The 20,000-nt window shown below is 44.4% G+C and overlaps 2 protein-coding genes across 2 annotated transcripts in view; both read right to left on the bottom strand.

Moving 5' to 3' along the window:
• Positions 1–4,823, bottom strand: part of mkxa (mohawk homeobox a) — a 29,995-nt gene extending 25,172 nt beyond the window's left edge. Inside the window, exons 1-3 of the mRNA XM_076291297.1 lie at positions 4,735–4,823; positions 3,577–3,869; positions 893–1,052 (exon numbers count right to left, since the gene is read on the bottom strand). Of these exons, the coding sequence (XP_076147412.1) occupies positions 893–1,052; positions 3,577–3,752 (336 nt within the window). The 5' untranslated portion in view covers positions 3,753–3,869; positions 4,735–4,823. The remainder of the gene's footprint in view (positions 1–892; positions 1,053–3,576; positions 3,870–4,734) is intronic.
• Positions 4,824–17,187: 12,364 nt separating this feature from the next.
• odad2 (outer dynein arm docking complex subunit 2) overlaps positions 17,188–20,000 on the bottom strand; it is a 59,428-nt gene continuing 56,615 nt past the window's right edge. The window contains exon 11 of the mRNA XM_076291296.1: positions 17,188–17,301. Within this exon, the coding sequence (XP_076147411.1) occupies positions 17,188–17,301 (114 nt within the window). The remainder of the gene's footprint in view (positions 17,302–20,000) is intronic.

Genomic DNA, 20,000 nt, shown 5'->3' with positions numbered 1-20,000 from the left:
CTCTTGCAGAAACACACACACACACACACACACACACACACACACACACACACACACACACACACACACACACACTCTCTCTCCTATTATTTCTCAAATTCTCTCTCTTTCTGTTTCTCTCTCTCTCTCACACACACACACACACACACACACACACACACACACACACACACACACACACACACACACACACACACACACACACACACACACACACACACACATGTACAAAAACACACTAAAGCCAAGAGAGAGGGAGAGAGAGAAAGAGAGCGAGAGAGAGAGAGAAATACAGAATAGTTTCTGTGCAGTCTGATTCCTCTCTGTAGGTGCAAGCTAGCTGGCCAACGATAAATCATGCATCAGTGTATCCTCACAGATCACCGTTACACACACGTTCATCGTCTCAGACAGACTCTCACTCCATCTAAAAACCCTGGGATAGCTCCTGGTTGGCCCGCACAACGCATACGCTGACTAACATGTCAAACGGCGGCACTTGCCTCCTCACAGCCTCTGGTGGTGTCAGCAGCCTCACCCCAGCAACCAGCCCAAACCACTTAAAAGACTCCACTCCAAACATGCAATCACTAGCGTTGAGCACAACAATCATGGCTACTAATTAACTCTCAAACTACTCTGCAACAAACAGTCCAATGCTGAAGGGCCTATGTTCGGCCTGTTAACTGTTTTGTTTACAGAGGCCTGCAGCAACAGTATAAATGCACGCAGACAAATGATCGCTTTTCTCCAGTCCCACAACAATTTTAACCACACAGGGAGAACCATCATTTGAAATATGCTGCCTTATACCATTTGGAGAAACTGGACAAGGACACCGTGGAAGACACACACATTCTTGAGAGGCAGCGCTGTGTGTAGGTGTCATTACCTGGACCAGAGTCATCTGTGAGCCCAGGGCCAGGAGGATTTTCTCTGTTTTGGTGGGGTACGGGTTGTCCCTGTGTTTGTACAGCCACTGTTTCAGAGGTCGGGCCATATCCTGCAGTGCTTGCCGCTTGTGTCGGACCTTTCCGCCGTTCTGACGGGACCTGTAGGCAGGAGATAGAGAAAGCATCACCATGCATGCAACTGACATTGCATTGCAGCATTATTTATGACCTGAAGTGGGCCTACAATACAATCCGCCTTAAGAAATTATTATTACAGAGTTGGAATGTGACAAATAAATTGTTTATATAACTGTTAAATACCAAAGGCTATTTTTACAGTGTGTTAACCATAAAGAGTTTCATATTTTCATCCCATAGCCTATTTTTTCCTTCGTTTTGGTGAAGACTTAATGAATATTGCACAAATCGACGACGCCCTGCACATTGAAAAATATTTAATAAAATATTGAATATCCATGGAGACATAACAACAAAACATGCCAAAATGTATTTTCATTTAAAGTAGCGTGACCAGCTGGTTGCTAGACACCTTTCATCAGTGAGGCAGTTTTGTCCTGCTCAGTGGTATGATTACATTTCCTGAATCAACATGTTAATTCACATAATGTAGAGCATCAATGGGACCTGGAATCTATAGAATCTATCAAACCACATGCCCCCTCCAATTTCAACCTAAATTTAGGCATTTTAGTGTAAAAAGCAGGCTGAACTCAACATACACAAACAAAATTATATTTAGAAGAGATAGAATAGATAGAAGAGATGGTTTCTTTAAAATATGATTACCTTACTATTAAAATGTGTGTGGTTGATAATTAAAAGCGTGAGCGTTTTTTGCTTCAAACTATGAATGAAGAAATTACCGCATTAGTGAAGAACAAACTATGTCTTTGTATCGGCTACGAGAGAGGGGAGAGTTGTTGTAGATGGATCTGAGGCATGGATACGTGTGAACAAACAGCCACCTCAGCTGCTTGAGAATGGTCGGGTTCATGAGTCGTGAAACGGACTGAGAAGTGTAATTCCGCTGCCTAACTGCGCTGTAATTGAGCTCGAGACCCGAGGAGAACTCGAACAGAGGCGTTTTAACAACCTACGTGTTTTCTTTCCCACCGCAAAGCACGAAAAGGGCGCAATTAAACAAATAACAACATTCAATTTCACACCCACGCCTTGAGGACTCTCAAACGAGCTCTCTCCCCCGTCTGCGGCGCAGGCCCTCTTATTGGGTCAGGTTAAAGGCCTCTTCAGAGGCTGACACGAATCCTCTGTAGGCCTACAGAAGGCTTTTTTTTTTTTCAAAAACACACACACACACAATATTGTCCATATGCATCCTTCTTGCTCTGAATCATGGTCTTGCCTCTGAGAGCAATCTCATGTACTTGTCCCTGCAGGGGTCAGTGTGGAGCCGTGATAGTGCGCTCTTATCTTCCACGGAGAGCTCCCTGCACATGTAATGTGTTTCCCATGCAAAACCCCGAGCCCGCCCGAGGCTCGTGTTCGGCAAATATTTTCCTTGTAACCCATATCTGTGTAGACAACCTACAGAACATTTCTGCTCCCTGTTCGAAGTTTGGGCGACGCACACCTCGTTATTTACATTAATATTCTTCATTAGCCTGCGAGGGTCAGTGTGTTATGCCTCTGTCTCACTTTCCCGACACCCGGAGCGCTTCAATAACCCGCGCGCAGACGCGCCCCAGAGCGGAGGATGTTTGCACGAGCAGACTCGTGTTTCAACAGTACCAGTCACCAGCGCACTGGACTGATGTAGACGCCCGCATAAGGCACTACTGTGCTGTCAGCAAATAAAATGCGTGCTAACCGTAAACAGCCCGAGGTGCTGCTCGCGAGGGACGAAAGGTTGGGGAACGCGGGGGATATGAATCCTTTTCTGCCCAGTCTTTACAAAAATATCCGTGATTGACTGGACCACACATCAAGTTAAAGGACATGCTTATTTATTGGAAACAGACCGGGAGCAGTTTGAAACACGCTACCGAACACGCAGAACCTAGATTATAATCTTGAAGATTAGTCTATCTAAAAACATCAACATTAAAGTGTTCAAATTGAGTGGTAAATATTAATTTCCTGTGATTCCCCTTTTTTAAAAATTAAGGTCACATTACAACTATTGGCCGAAAAAATATACTTGCATTTAAACTCAAACCATATGCTCAAACCTCAGTTCACGAACATAACATACCGTATTTATTGAGAACACAGGGCGAAATTACACCGACGTTTGGGGGGAAAAAGAAACAATAAAATAATGCAGACTAGCCTGTCAGAGTGAAATTGACGCTTACATAATTAATTCCGACAGATGTGTCGCGCTACATTATCCATAATGAGTCTTTTGAAAAATAAAGCATACTTTTCCGTTGGAGTTTAGTTTGGGTCACACTTTGTAGGAGAAGCTATATTTTTCTGTTTCTCCAAATATTTTGCGATTAGCTGTAATTACGTTGCTTGAAGTTTATTGCGTGTTAAGCCTCTAAAATGACTAGCCTACCCAAAACAAGCATTCGCTTTCCACCAATTCACCAATCCAAAGTTCTGCGAGTCATTTTCAGTCCAGTAGCATTTTCACCCATTTCACATGCCAGCCCACGTACGACTTCTGGATTTAATAAAGACGTCAGAAAACACGTACCCCGCGCGCCGGTGGCGGATGGCTGAGCTGTCTTTGATTGCGGGGTTGCCCGAGAGAAGATCTGCGTGCTGTCCATCGATCACTTCCAAATAATTCCTGCTGCTCCTCTCCACCTCCTTGGCTTTCTCCTCGAACAGAACCTGATTGCTAAGTTTGTTGAACACAATCGTGTTCATCTTTGGTGCCGTATTCCTCACGCGCTCCGTCTTGCGTGGGGGAATCAAAGGGCTATGGGGCGCGTGGCCGCTCCGCTCTCTGAAGCCGCTGCAGACCGTCCGGCTTCCTTGTCTCTCCTGTGAAAGCGAACAGAGGACAAGATGTTTGTGTATGTTTTTAGAATAATCACACAGGCATGCCCTTTAATCACGCGTACACAGCGGGGCCACTGACGGACAGTCGTGAGCTCATCACTCGGAGGAGCGGAGCGAGGAGTTTATTATCATTGGGATGACAGATTCATAAAATAAACAGCGCGAGTCTTGTATCAAAACAACATACTGACGCAGCGACCATCTAGTGGGACAGCTTTTAGACACATGTGTTGTAGGTTATTCACGGGCCAAGGTTCATTTAATCAGTACCGAATCCTCCTGGGTAACTGCAGTGGTTACTAAAATGTGACCAACTATAGGCAGCAGTACAAGTAGCTTAAATCACAACAACAGCAAACAACTGGAATTGCGTAAAAGGAAGAGGAGAATGAAGTAATATCCTGAGTTTCTTTCCATATGACTGCTTTAGTGATTTGGATTTGGCAGTTACCAAAAATACATGCACGTCAGGTTCTACCGTAGAAGTTCAAATGACCGAAGCGGTCGCCTATCCACCTTGTTACACGAATATTTAGAAACGCTTCGTGTTTGATGAAGTACATATTTCATTTGGTCCTCACCATCAAAAACTATCTTTTAAACCAATTTAACAGACTTACAAAAACACTGACACTTGACCGGCCACCCGTCAAGTAGACTACCCGAACAGTATCGTTTACAGCAGGCGTAATTCCAGTTAGGGGTTCAGAACTGAACAGCCATCAAATCGCAACACCAAATTCAGCGTCTTACAAACATTTTGTAAAAATGGAAGCGGACACTATCTCTTCATCTGACGTAAAGAATCAACACGTAACTGCATTAGAAATAAATGGCTCCATGTTACCTGTCAAGCACCCGTCCTGCGTGACTGTAGTGAGCAGTCCCGTTGCCAATAGCCCATTCCCCGTTTACATATTCCCGTCCTCAACTCTGGAGCGCAAACCGCACGCATCACGCTCGCCTCGCAGCTTTATTCAACGGCACAGGCGAGCAGGGCCCCGGAACGTGAATACAACACCCTTCTCATGTTTCCTAGCACAGTGGCTAAGTTTGCGAACATAGGGTGAATGCAGTATGCCGGTTCCGCGGCGTGCCCGGGGGAGGCTACTGGGAGACGGCGCGCGCAGCAGCCTTCCGTCTGGATCGTTCCCATGTGCCCAAGGCAGCATGTTGATAAGTTGATATGTTTGCACAAAGTCGGATTCGATCGTTTTTGTTCAAGTCTGCGTGCAGGGGGTGCATGATTTTACTCTCCGTGAAACTGACAGGTGGCAAAATGAGACAGGTAGAATAGCCTACATCAGTGCAGAACTTTCATGAAGCTCTTATTATCGAATTATATTTCTGCATTGAAAAGCAATAACCCAAACACATTATTATAACAAATCTGATAACAGACTACCCGAATATTTGGGTAGACCTACATTCACTCGTGTTAATAGCCTATGTGTTTCACTTCTTGTCAGTTTTAGCCTATTAGTCTGCATCTCAGACGATTTCATTGGATGCATATGCCACCTTCACAGGATTGGCAATTTTTGTGCAATGTGCAGTTGATGTTAGACTGCAAATCTACATAATTCCCTTTTACATGTATGTTCTCTGAAATAGAACGGAAATGGGACCAGACTAGCATTTATTGACTTGACCTTTGCAAGCGGAACACTAAACCCATCAACAGCACAACCGGTTCTGCCCCATGCTAGATTTTTACCCCAAGTCGTCCACCAAGGGTGAAATTAAATTCTATTCCCGTAGAGTGAAAACACCACTATGAACCAATTTAAATCCAATTAATTACATCGAACGCGAGCGCAATGTTTAATCTTGAACACTATAGCGTGCGGAGGAACAGAGCATTGATAAGCTTCTGGTGTCCTACCCTCTCATTTACCCAAATTACACCGCTTGTCGGTCTACTCTCGGCTTTATCCAGGGTAGTGATTGCAAGGCGCATGACTTTGCAGAACGGGCCCATCTGTAACTTTTAAACCCTGTGTAATGAACGTGTTTGTTTTTATTTGTGTTTATTTTTGCCTATTTAATGAACCAACGCTCCCGGACGCTGCATGAGTCATTCGATTTTATTCCACATGAACTTTTTTTTCTTTCAAGATAGGATGCCAAGTTTTCCCTGGATAAATCAAATGCAGATATCAGCTATGGGGGTATTTAAAATGGTTATTTTCTCACACAATTAACACGACAGTAAACATTTAGTGCAGACAGCTCAAGTTCATTCAGCTTCCCTTCATTTTCTGTACCAGCGTAGCATTGTAGCCTACAATATAAATGTGTGTGAGAACTAGACTGATGTATACCTATATATCTGTATGGTTTAGTTCCCCTGTCTCGCTATGTGGTTGGAATGTTTGTGTGTGTGTGTGTCTGAGAGTATGTGCTGAAATTTATGAGCATCGAGAAGTGCTTTGGACGGCTAGCGCAGTGGCTCAAGGAGAAGAGGGGCTCACTGAAGAGTTGAGCACTCAGAAGAGACCTCTACATCTGTTCTACTTCAATCAGCACTCTCTCTCTCTTTTTTTCTCTCTGTCTCTCTCTCTCTCTCACACACACACACACACACACACACACACAGTAGCTGTAGCTTTCATCGAGAAAAAACCTTGCACTGTTCTTTGTTACCTTATCTTGTCAACCTCTCAAGGGTAATATGTCTTTTATGTCTTGTGAGCCCTTTACTAACTGTTCAGACAAGCTCTCACCACCACACACTTTTTTTCTGGCTCCTGTCAAATGCCACACACACATACACACACAGGGAGAGATAAAGAGAGAGAGAGAGAGAGAGAGAGAGAGAGAGAAAGAGAGAGAGAGAGAGAGAGAGAGAGAGAGAGAGAGAGACTGTGAAACACACAGAAACCCATGTTGGTTTTATGTCTATTTTTGAGGTGTAATATATATACTAACCCTAGCCAGATTGACCAACATGTAGTACCATCATCATTACCTGCACATTTGGGTTGGCAGAGGAACACTTATTGTTTAATTCTCTTGATTGCTGATGAGTCTGAGCTGATTGAATGTACAGTGGCTGGAGGGTACACAATTAGGACTCACATTTTTATTCCTTAGTATTTCTCTGTCTCACTCTCTCTCTTTCTCTCTCTCTGTCAGTTTGAGCAGTGGGAGCAGGGAACAGATCTGGGTTTGTTGTTTTATGTCCACTGCATAAAATGACAATTTGCTGTTTATGTGATAAATAAAATACCACTTTACCAGACACAGACGCAAGAAAACCAGAGTCTGATGACAACACAAGATGTCTCACATAAACATACATACACACATATACACACACAGGATCTGGGAATTTTCATGTGTGGTTGTGTGTGTGTTGACTGCTTTTGGCAGCCTCAGCTATTAACAACAAATTATATTGGCTTGCTACAGTAATGTAAGAGAAAATGGAAGAGAAAAAAAAACATTGCCTTTCTCACACACACACACAGGGTCAAAGGCTAACAATTGCAAGAAATTACGATTATGTCTACACCTCATCTCATTAAAAGCCCAAATTCATTTCAGTGGCAGCTCTAATGGCCCTCTTATTTAAAGTGACGTTTTCACACCAGTTCTGGGTCCCATGTGGGTTAACCAGCATGTGGGTGTGTGTGTATTTTTCTACTCACCGAGATCTACACTGCAAGGCCGCGTTACAAAAGCCACAGACAAATGAACTCAAATCATTGGTCCCCTGGAAAATATGAGCACTCCACTAGAGGACCAACAATTACACCTATTGGATTCTGTGATTAAAGTGCTTTTCATATTACCTTAAACATTTGGGGCACAAATCAGAGAGGGAGAGAGAAATGCTACTACACACTTTTTACTTTCCATATGTAGACACACACACACACTGGAAGCTATTTCACTGAGCAGAGGCTGGTGTCATTAGTGGCCTTCAGTTCTGCCACAGAGACGCTCTCAGCAAATAATATGTGTTCAGCGCAGTGCTCCCATTCACTCTGTTTTTCTAAGGAGTGGAATAATAAAAAAAAAAAACATTCTAAAAATATGCACGGCTGTCTGAAGCAGCTGCTGGGCTGGGGCCGGTCTCTGAGCTGAGCCGGGTCTGATCGCTTCGGTTGGGTTGGGTTGGGTGGCCGATGTTTGGCCCCGCAAGCGTCTTTGGCCCCTGCCTGCATCCTTGGCCCCTGGCGCTGTTGGCACGGTGTTATCGCTCTGCGTGGGCTACTTCCTCGGGGATGTGAGTGACTAATATGGGTTTCTGTATTTGGAGTGGCCCATTCTGGCCTGTGATCTGTGTGCACACCCCACAGCTATTTATGATCATAAGAATTATGCCTATAATAAAATATATATCAAGAGCAACAGGAGAACCTTATCCGAGAAGAGCTTTTAATTATGGTAGTCTACTGACACACAGAGGTGGCCTATTTTGTCGTTTGTCTTCAATGCCATATGAAGCCACACATGCTTCTCCTTAACAGCTCTGTGTCCAAGGCCAGAAAAAGACCAGTTTGGTTTGTTGCCACTATTGCTGACCAACCAAGAAGCCTCTACATTACCGTTGTTAGGGTGCAAATGATTATGTCATGCTTTTTACATGCAGTAAACAACAAGCAGTCAACAAGGATATTGTGACCATTAGCGTTGGAAAATTGGATGTAGTGTCTTCTTTCCACTTTCCATTTCTTTACAATATTTTGCACTATTGAAGGAAAACTCTTAAAAGTGAATTAGTCCTTTCATTTCATCATATGTGCAAAGACCCCATTGTGTCTCAGTAAATATCACTAGTTAGTTATTAATGCCAAAAAGGCTTTGGACCATCAAAAAAGTTGTTGATGCGGCCATTTCCATAAGAGAGAGGGAAATGACACACACACCCGTCCTTATAACATTGGATGCACACATCCTTGTAACATTGACATATTTGTCAAAATAAAACATAGTTACAGCAAGCACACCAGTAAGTCATAAAGTGACGGGCATCAGCATATTTTCACTTCTAGACAAAGATAACTACCAACAGTGAGGTGTATTTGCACAAAAACCTGAAGCCTGGTCATCTGCTTTGTAATGCAGTTACCTCCTCCCTCTCTCTCCCCCTCTCCGGTCATCCCTCCTGTGCTGAAGTGCAGAGGAGAATTGAGGAATAAAATCACTCTTGGTCTGGAGCCACCGGGCCTTCACACGTTCGCAACCCAAATGAGGTACAGCGAAGAACACGCTTGGTCAACTTCTGGCTCACAGATGTACGTGTGTGTGTGTGTGTGTGTGTGTGCACATATCCTGTATGCTGTCATCTCCTTTGTTTATACCTTTTGTGTATCCACATATATGGAATTACGTCACCGTAGACACCATATTGTGGAACTTTGCAGATCTGTGCTGCGTGTGTGTAGTATGTAAACATATACAGTACTCATACCTTGTAAACATGCTGTCCTATATGATCTATACTATTCTGAAATGTGTGTGTGTGTGTGTGTGTAACTATTTGAATGGCTGTCTTTATGAAAGTGTGTGCCTGTGTGCCTTCCATCTGCCCAACAGTAGGAGCACACATATCCATTAATCAAGCCCGATGATGACATCATAATGAGGACCAGAAGACCCAATCAAAGAGCCCCACACATCTTTCATAAAACACAACGATAGAAGACATCATTGGCATCTGTCACTGGCCCGTCAACACGCACAGTAGCCTACGAGAGCAAAAGCCTTTCTGTCTAGACGTCTGCATTTCCTCTTTTAAAAAACACAAAATAGCACGTCTTTACAGGCTACAGGCAGATCATCACTGGGTGGATTGGAACTGACACTTTTATTGGGCAAGCTCAACAGGTGGCTTCAACGTCTGATTAGTCTATAAACCTGTTTCAACTAAACAAAATCCAGACACACACATACAAACACTCACATCCAAACACTCTCATACACACACACACACACAGACTGAAATTATGTATTTTACACCTGCCATTCAAGGGCATCTATAGCTACAGCAGCTCTCTTGCCACAGACTCGCTCCATGTACTTTATGAAATCAAATGTCAAGTATTGCGACAATGAAACCACTTCAGAAAAAAGAGAGAAAAGGAGATGGAGAGAGAATATTACTTTTTGAGGGTGCTTGACTCTGCAGGAATGAGAAACCTAATATGGGTATCCAGTGAGACTAAATAATGAGGAGCAACAGCTCGGCTACCCAAGAGAATGTTGGGGTTTAGCGAGAGGCTTAGATACAAGAGTATCAGCAAACATTTGGAACCAGGGAGAGCACAAGTAGACATAGCCTATTGCAGAAGTTTGTGTTTGTGTGCATGCATGTGCATATGTGTGTGTGTGTGATGTCTTCACCACAGTACTCTTCTCTGTGTGTGTGTGTGTGTGTGTGTGTGTGTGTGTGAAAGGCTGCCTGGGAGCGGGCGAAGCCACTTCTGATGTCTGGACGGCGTTTTTACTGCTCATTAGCTCCCTTATGAAATCCTTCAGCCGGACCGCCTCCAGGGTTGCGGGATCCCTCCACTTTCATTTCACAAAACAATCACCCAGATCCCGTCTCTGTGTGAACGCGCGCGCGCGCGTGTGTGTGTGTGTGCATATTTCAGTATGTGTGTGTGTGTGCGCAAATAATCATTCCAGTCTCTGTGTGAATGTATGCGTCTGTTTGCATGTGTGTGTGTACTCGTGCTGTATGTGTGTGTGTTTGTTGTCTGGCCAAGTCTTGCAAACACTCCCCACACAGCAAGCAGAAGGAGATGAGTGACATGTCTACTGTGGTTCCAGCTTCACGGCTGTGCTGCTGTCCTCTGCCGAGAAACACACGCTCATCCCTCACCACATGAAATCTGAACACACAACACACACACATACATCTCTGTGCATTATTCAACACTCTCACACTCTGCACAGACACACATCATTCACTTTTACGCACACACACTTTTTAACTCTCTCCATTTGTTACACACACACACACATACACCCACACATCCTTATACATGTAATTCAACATGCTCATACATTGTACATGTTGACCATCATCTTTAGAGCTTTTAGCTTTACCTTAATAGCATACAGTTAATGTCCCAAGCAATACTAGGCAAGTAGTCTACTGCATCGTTTGTGGAGTGGAAAAATGTATTGTGGACAGTTTGCAGTGCCTGTGCCTTTCATGTGTGTGCTGAGTGGGTGCTCGTCTGCTTGTGTTTAATGATTTAATGTAATGGCTACCTTGACTGATTTGTGGAGAACAAGCCTCTAATTTTCTCGGAATAACGTTCGGCTGCAGGCGGAGACCCAGGAGAGTAGTGGCGCATGTGTGTTTGAGTGGGTGATAAATGGAACATGCCATTCATGTGCAGACAGAACAGGCATTAAGAAAACACAAAACTCTTGTGTGTTTATACACAGTAAATATTTCATGCCTTCCATTCTATGACTCTCTCTCTTTTTTTTTTCTCACTTCCAGGCTCTCGAAGGGGTTTTCAACTCAAACCACTAACAAGCCATTGAGAACCAGCGGAGCAGCAGTATATCTGTGTGCTAACGGTGGGCCTTTGACCTGTAAATGGTGCTCTCATGCGAGCAGTGTGGCTAGCAGTGGAGGAGAGCCTGGGCAGCTGACGAATGCGGCATGTCAGCCAGGATGAGCGGCCTCTTCTTCTGAGAATTACTTTTAAGACCCAATACTTTTTTTTATTTTATGGATTTCTCAATAGAGAATCAATTTTGAAGGAACTAAATTTAAGAATCACTCTACATCAATAGATTATAAGATATAAATAGTACAACATGGAGATCACTGGACCAGAGAGAGAGAGAGGGCGACTCAGAGTGACCAGACATGACGAGGGGCAGACTCACCTCATAAATTCCTGTCCTTCAGGGGAACATGCTACATTTGTTCAGGTCAGCTGTGCCTAACCCCTGCTGCGGATGACCTCCACAAAGCAGCCAGACATCCAGAGAAAATCAGTTCATATTACATGCAGACAAGAGAGAACGGATGGTTTACAATTCCCCATGTTTCTATGGGAAGGAGTTGGACTTGTTTGGTGGTGCTGAACACAGCAATTTCTAGCAGAAAAAAAACTGCCATACTATCTTGCCAGATAGCCAGAGGGCATCTAACTATAGTATGGGTCTTGCCAAGCTCAGGACCAAATCTGTTGCGCAGACTCCTCTTAGATGCATCATCTGTGGAACGTACTTCTAATACACACTCTGGCAGTCGAGCTGTTTACTGCTCTCTGTCAAGCTGATACATCCTGACTGGAAGATGGAGAGTGACAAACAGTTTGTTCTTGGAGGACTGCGGGGGCTGTTCATTATATAATAGCATTAATTTGGGTTTGAATGGAGGCAACAGAGAACCAGGGCCAAATGCCCTTTTTTTCAACTGGGCAGAGTGCCTCTTTCCACGAAGTAAATCTGAAAAACTTTCTCGCGTTTGACTTTTTTTGATCTAGCTCTCTTTCTCCCGCCCTCTAATCCTTTCTCTCTGTCTCTTCTCAGCTGGTGTTGGTTAGTGCGTGTTTGAGAAGTGCAAAGGGTCCTAACCACCAGCGTCTGATGTTACATGGCCTCGCGATATGGAATCAGAGCGATATTAACGCTGAAAGCCCCCCAGGGTGGGACACAGGCCTCCGGAGCAGGGTGCTAAGCCTGTGGCCTAATCAACACCAGCACACTGTGGTGTCCAGAAGAGGAGAGAGAGAGAGAGAGATAAAAGAGTGTTAAAATACATAATACCAGTATTCAAACTTTTACATTACTGTACCTAATGCCAAGCAGGGACTGTGCAATTATTTTCTTTTTCTTTTCAGGCTAAATCTTTAATCTGTAATAGTAACAAAGTCATTTATTCACAATTTCTTTTCTTCCTGCATTCACAGCGTTTTTGCATTTTTCAGTTAGGCAAGGGACTGTGCAATTCTGACATGATTTTAGCACCAAATCAGCCGGATCTGACAAACGTTTGGCCAAATTCCTGTCCGGTTTGTTGTATAGTTGAGCAGGCTCACAACGCTCAATTCAAGTCACTCTGAATTTCTGGCATGTCAAAAAATGTTGTCCGCTGTCTTGCAGTGTAAGCAGTTAAACGTACAGGAGTCCGAGCTGCCATGGGATATGCAACTGAAAAAAATAAACTGCGCGTCTGCCCGGCTTAAGCCATTATAACATTCAACATACTGTAAGTCATCTATCAAATCCTGAGAAAAAGAGAACAGTAATACAAGAGCATGTCAAATATCAAACCCTCTGTTTTCAAAATGTTCATAAAAGCATTGTGCTGATCAGGATGGATGTGTCATACTTGGAGCAGTGTCGATATCTCCAAGGTGTTAAGAGCAGAAGCAGTGCCAAACAATTAGTGGGATAAAGAGGATGCTGGGAAGCGGACATGAGTGTAATAGAAAAGTAATGTTTTACTCGGACATTACAAACTAGCAATTCAAGGGCTCAAAAAGTGTCTGCGACCGTTTACAGTATATTGACAGATGATCCAGTTTCCCCCGTCCTAGATTGGACACTCATGTCTGTGGTAACTGGATCTTCAGTCAGCACCGTCCAGCAGCTTCTCTGGGAGCCACAAGGCCCGGATCTGTCTCTTGCTGTGGAGTAACTGCTGTTCACCACCAGCTGCTACCATCTCTGAGGGTCCAGCACAGAGAGCCCAGCCCTCATAAGACACAAGGCGGGGATCACCTTAGCCAGCGGCAAGCGTAACACAATGCTCAGATCATAAGAAGTGCTACCTCGTTCCTATGGTAACACAAGCGGTTTTGCCTTAACTGACAATTGAATATGCTCGCGTCGCGCTTTGAACGTTGGACCAAGTTCAACGCTCAGCTTGTTCAACGCTAACGTTACGCCAGCGTTGCCACCATTCCGCTGCTGAACCATAGAGAACAATAGGAAACCTGCTGCTTGCCGCTGGCTAATGGGATCCCCACCTAAGCGCATCCCGCAGCATCCTGACCACATTCAGGTCTAAGTGCCCATGAGGACCCAGGTAGGCTACGATTCATTTCCTGATGACATCCTTTCCTCTCCCTCCCACTTGCTTCCTGTTAGTCTTCCCTGTCCTGTCAGACGAGGGTCTCAAAATACACTAAAAAGGTTATTCATGGCCTTTTTATTTACCATAGACACACCAGTAATGCCCCTAATTGACAGATGGTCCTTGATCCAACCTGGAAAACAATATGACTGCTTCATCAGCACTAGGTCGTTTAGACCCCTTTGAGCTTAAATTAGCTAAACTCTTAGCAAGAGTTTGTTCTGTCATGTCATGCACGTTAAAGAGCCTTCAGTTCCCAAGGAAGCCCAAGGGTGGGTTGTACCAACAAGGATTAAGTTTTAACCTGGATTAAATCAAGGGTTATCCATTAATCCAGTTGCACCAAACTTTAAACCTAGTATAAAGGTAATCAGGTTTACAATTAAACCATCCTTTTAATCTAGGTTTTAATGTTCACATAAACCTGGATTTATTTTAATCCTGTTCAACTGCTTTAAACAGATTATTTAAATTTCAGTTAGGGATTCATTTTAAACCTGTTGCTGAGGTAGTGGTTTACATTTCTGAAATGGCTGCATATATTAGATGGATATCGAGTCCCACAAAATAAAATAAGATCTCCAAATCTCAACCCTATATGGAGTTTTATGATGATGAGGAATTTTCAAGGAGGTACTGATTCAAAAAGGAATCTGTAATAAGATTAAATTTAAAAATCATGTACACAATTAAACATGGCAGTGCCCTGATTATCTTTAAACTAGGTTTAATGGATAAACTTTGATTTAATCCAGGTTAAAACTTAATACTTGTTGGTACAATCCACCGGTGAAGGTTTTAAAGGAACCATATGTAAGATTGTGGCCAAAACTGGTACTGCAATCACTTTCAAAATACTGAAGAGCGGTGTATCCCCTCCCCCTCCCCCCTGACTTGAGGGCTGCAACTTTTTAAATGACAATATCCTGGCCGGACTACTGTTGTCAGTGATATAAGTATTTGAAATGAACATGATTTCTTCATGTCTAGTGAAATATCAGGGCCATTTTATGATTAATTGAAATATTTTTCTTACATACGGCTCCTTTAATCACAGGTTAAGGTTTTCATCATGGATTTGTTAAACCATGCTTAAAATGAACAGAGCTCAAATTAAATTTAAACCTATATCTACAAATCCTTGATTAGGCCTAAACCAATATTAATTTAATCCTTGTTATCACCCGGAGAGAATAAATACTCTTTTCTGATTGGCTGGCGGGTGGCCTTTAATTCTGAATAACAGGACACCGTTCCATATCAATGCTTATGAATGGTAACTATAACAACCATAGTAGGACGACGGTTGCAGCGCTCTAGAATCTTTGGTTGCAGGCTTCCCAACAATGGAATCAACTGTAAACAAGCTAACTGTCCATGCTAAAGTTGTACAACAAGCTGAACTAGTGAGCTTCTTTTTAAACAGAACCGCGTGTTTCCAGTGGCAACCGGGTAATAAGCGGGATAACGGCCTTCGAGGTGTGTCCAGTTATACGGAATTAATGGACTTGGGCGGAGTTTTTTGCCCCTCGCCCTCGTCCATTAATTCCGTATAACAGGACACCTCGGCGGCCGTTATCCCTTACTTGGTGCAACCCACCCCAAGTCTTCTTCAGACAGCAAAGACAGCATAGCTTGCTGAGAGCTGATCGGCAGAGTTCCCACTTCTAAACTCGGGGCAATTCCATCTCCCCTGAGTTCAAAGTCAGAACTGAAGTCCAATGTCCGAGCTGTCTGGAACACAGCATTAGAACTGGAGAGGTGAACGAAAGTAGCAACGAGAGGGAGGGAGAGAGAGAGAGAGAGAGAGATGACCTAAGAGTTGGAGGTGTCGAGAGTCTTGTCTGGGTATTACTTTCCATCCTGTGTCTGCGTCGGTCTGGGGGTAGATGGGGTTTATTTGTTTGTGCAATAGCAGCACTGAGCTCTGGGTCTGGATGCGGCGGTCTGCTCGAATGCCCAGCGCAGTGAGGAGGAGCTGGACGGCTCTTTCTTTTATTGAGTCGAGGTGGTCTCCTGCCCCTTGCGCTCGTTCTTTTCTGCCCGCTTTACGAGCCATCTTAACAAGGACGTCCGCAGAAGAACAGCATTTATGTACAGCAATTACATCTAATAACGCAACATATTTTGGAATAATCGTGAAGGGGCTGGGGGGGGGGGATTTTATGCGCAAACTATATGAGGAAATTCATATTTACTCAGACTGGTTGTGCAAAGGGCGACCTCTGTTGTGCCGTGTCTTATTATTTGACTGTCTAGTGTGTTTACCTCATCGCTGATTGAGTTTATGGGAGTCATTTCATATTTTACGAGAATATCTCCGTCTGTGTAGATTCACTATTCAGCAAAGGGGGAGGAATGAAGTCCCACACACAGTTAGCTAATACATGGCATTTGAGAGTTTGTGCTACTGCAGATCGTCATGTGTATACAAATTTATTTCGCAAATGTATTTCTTGGTGTTGGTGAGCCAGTGTACAAGTTGTAACATAAAGAGCATATATCTCTGCCGCCATGTTTGTCTCTGTGGTTGAGACTAAGTGTGTGAAGGAGTAAGTATTGAATTGTGTGTGTGTGTGTGTGTGTTTGTGTTTCATACTAAACAAGACAGCCAGATGTGGCTATTGTTTAGATGTCAGCCCATGAAATATGCAGCACTCACACACTATGAAAACACACACACACACACTACACAAACACATGTGCGCGCACGCGTGCACACACACACATACACACACACACACACACACACACACACAGAGAGTTGTGCTTGGCATGAACACAAACAAGACAAGAAAGGCTTTATTGTTGTGATTAAATTAGACACTGTGACGAGAGGAGTACGGCTCAGCCAAAGCCAGGGACACGACAAGAGGGAGACACAGCACTGACTTCCAAATTAAATAATTACTAAAAGCTTTTTGGGTGGGGGGTAAATACTTCCTACCATTAGGTTACACACACACACACACACACACACACACAAAACACAGTCACACACAAACACATGTACACACAGACATTATTTGATCTCTGAAATGCCTGAGTATGTGGTTATCCATTAGTGTGTGTGTGTGTGTGTGTGTGTGTGTGTGTGTGTGTGTGTGCGCGCGCATGTGTGTGTGAGTGAAAGGGTTTCAGACATTTAGATAGTGACGAAAGAAAACATCAAGACGTATCTGTTCTCTTGTTTTGTTTTGTTTGTTTTTCTCTCTGGCTCATTGCTGTGGCTCTGATTTAGCTGTAGCGGGCCTTCTCATTGGCCAGAGCCAGACGACGGATGTTGGCCACACAGCCAGCTGATGCCTCCTGCAGGACTTCATCAGTAGAGCCCATCATCTCAATCAGGAGCTGAGAGAAAGAGAGAGAGAGAGAATGATAGAGAGAGAGAGAGAGAGAGAGAGAGAGAGAGAGAGAGAGAGATAGAGAGAGAGAGAGAAGCGCATGACATGACAACAATATCAAACATTAGAAATGGCTTCATGAAATGCACCTAGAACATGGAGCAACCCTAATATTAAATTGGTAGTGTTTGTGTGGAAAAGGCCACATTTGAGCTCTATTAAGTAATCTATTTATATGGGTGGGTATTCGTGGGACACCATGTGTGCTTGTGTGTGTACTGTATATTTGCGTCCATGTTTACAAGCATGTGTGACTGGAGCGAATGTGTTTTAGTATGTCTGAACTATGTTTTTCTGCCAGCCCTGACATTTACACTGCATGTTTGTGTGTGTGACTGTGTGTGTGTGTGTGTGTGTGTGTGTGTGTGCCAACTCTATGCCAGATCCCCTGTGCACCCCTCCAACAGGGTGAGGTCACACGCTGCCCCTCTATTTCTGCCCACTGCTGCCGGCCGGCCGCTGCGTTTGATGCGAGAGCCGCACAGCGTCCCTCCCTCCCTCCCTCCATTCCACAAACTGCCCCCCGCTTTCCGGAAAGCTCTGGCTGCATAAAATAATACATTAAAACCTCCCTGTTCAAAGTCATGTTTAAAGAGTTACTTATTATACTGTCACTGGGAGTGAATGTAAAGCACAGGCTTGCCAAACACACTGTGGCCATGCTATATGGCAAGCCACCATATCCTCTCTTTTTTTTCTAAGTCCATAGAGTCTGCTTTCATTCTGTATTCCCAACCCTCTCTTTTCTCTCTCTATCCCTCGCTTTATATCTCTCTATCCCACTCCATCTATACCACTTCTCTGCCTCCGTCTCCTTCTCTCGACTGCAATGTTAGTATTCTGTCTTCCATCTCTTTCATCGATCTATCTCTCTCTCTCTCTCTCCTCCCTCCCTCGGTCGCTCTTGCAGTCGAGGGGAAATGACTGAGACTGCCTGAGAGACACAGTGGTGAGCTGTGCTCTTGAATCTAAATAAACACAGAACGCAAAGCGCAAAGCTTGCTGGCATGTTGACCACCCTCAAATGCTTTCAATATGTGTGTGTGTGTGTGTGTGTGTGGTGGTGGTGTGTGTGTGTGTGGGGAGGGGTGAATGGTGTGTTTGTGTGAGTGTTTGTGTGTATGTGTGTGTTTATGTGTGTTTGATGGTGTGTGTGTGTGTGTGTGTGTGTGTGTGTGTGTGTGTGTGCCTGTGTGTAAGTGCGAGTGTGTGTGATTATGTGTTCCCTCCCTCTCAACTGGAGTCTTTTCGCCACTCACACTTTCTTTGCTATCAGAACCACTTCCAAGAAAGATCAGAACACACACACACACACACACACACACACACACACACACACACACTCACACACACACACACGCAAACATACACAAACACGCACACGCACACAAACACATATAAACAGACACATATAACACAGCACATGACCAGAGGCGATGAGTTTCGAGGGGTCATTAATGCAACAAGCTATTAGCTATTAACACTCTGGGGGCTCTAGAAGCTGCATTCACTGACTAATCCAATGTCTCACTCTCTCTCTCTCTGTGTGTGTGTGTGTGTGTGTGTGTGTGTGTGTGTGTGTGTGTGTGTGTGTGTGTGTGTGTGTGTGTGTGTGTGTGTGTGTGCAGTATTTTGAGTGTCCTCAACTGACACTGTTATGGCAATGGTTGGCAAAACAGTATTCCATTCTCACTCTGTGACACACACACACACGTACACACACACACACACACACACACACACACACACTAATGAAGACCATCCTCACACACACATTAGTGCCGACACTGCCACCTCGGCCACCACTAATGACCCAGACAGGCAGCTCTAGCGGACGAGAGGACACTTGGTAGAGCTCCAGGCCCGTCCAGGCACAGCCAGCACCGCAGGGCTGTCAGGAGTGAAGGCCCACCGCTGCGCTCTACTGAGCAGGACAGGGTGGGGTGTGTGTGTGTGTGTGTGTGTGTGTGTGTGTGTGTGTGTGTACAGCCCCCCCACCCCCACCCCCACGTCAAACTGGGCGGCTGTCTGAGTGAGGAGGAGGAGGACAGGAGATCAGTGCTCATGACCACAGGCCTCCAGAACACCAACAGAGAGGGTGGGTGGTAGGGTGAGGAGGTACAGAGTGACAGAGGGAGAGAGAGAGAGAGAGAGGGGGGGGGGGGGGGGTTGGAGGAGACAAAAAGAGATAGACGGTCTCTCTAATACTGGACTAATTCTGTTGCAGCCCTCAGACAGTACTGTATGGGACAGGGACTTCATGCAATGCTTACATAAATGAATAACAGAAAGGAATGGTTGACCCATGCATTTCACCATTTAACAATCTGCACAGCAGTGGCTCATGGTTAACTAACCGAGCTTAGTTTCTCAGAAAGTGTCCATTTCAAATAAGCTGCACAGTGACTACAGTATGTGCGTGCAGCCGCCCATAGATGTTGACTGTTCTCCACTGTTACATTTGTTCTATTGTCTTTTCATGCTTTGGCAATAGTGCACAGGAACAGTCGAGCCAAACAAAGTCACTTTGAACTCGAGATGAGACAGCAAGAAAAGGAAATTGAGAGAGAAAATAGGGAGGGAGAAAATAAGAGGAAGAGACAAGGGGGGGGGGGAGGGAGAACGAGTGAAAAACAGGGATGACCG

Source organism: Alosa pseudoharengus, unplaced genomic scaffold (genome assembly GCF_046254945.1).
Source record: "Alosa pseudoharengus isolate Yale_2024_CS ecotype anadromous, Long Island Sound unplaced genomic scaffold, YU_APseudo_1.1 YU_APseudo_1.1_scf_18, whole genome shotgun sequence".
NCBI lineage: Eukaryota > Metazoa > Chordata > Actinopteri > Clupeiformes > Clupeidae > Alosa > Alosa pseudoharengus.
The sequence above is the reverse complement of the archived record's forward strand: the minus strand, read 5'-3'. Positions and strand labels throughout refer to the sequence as shown.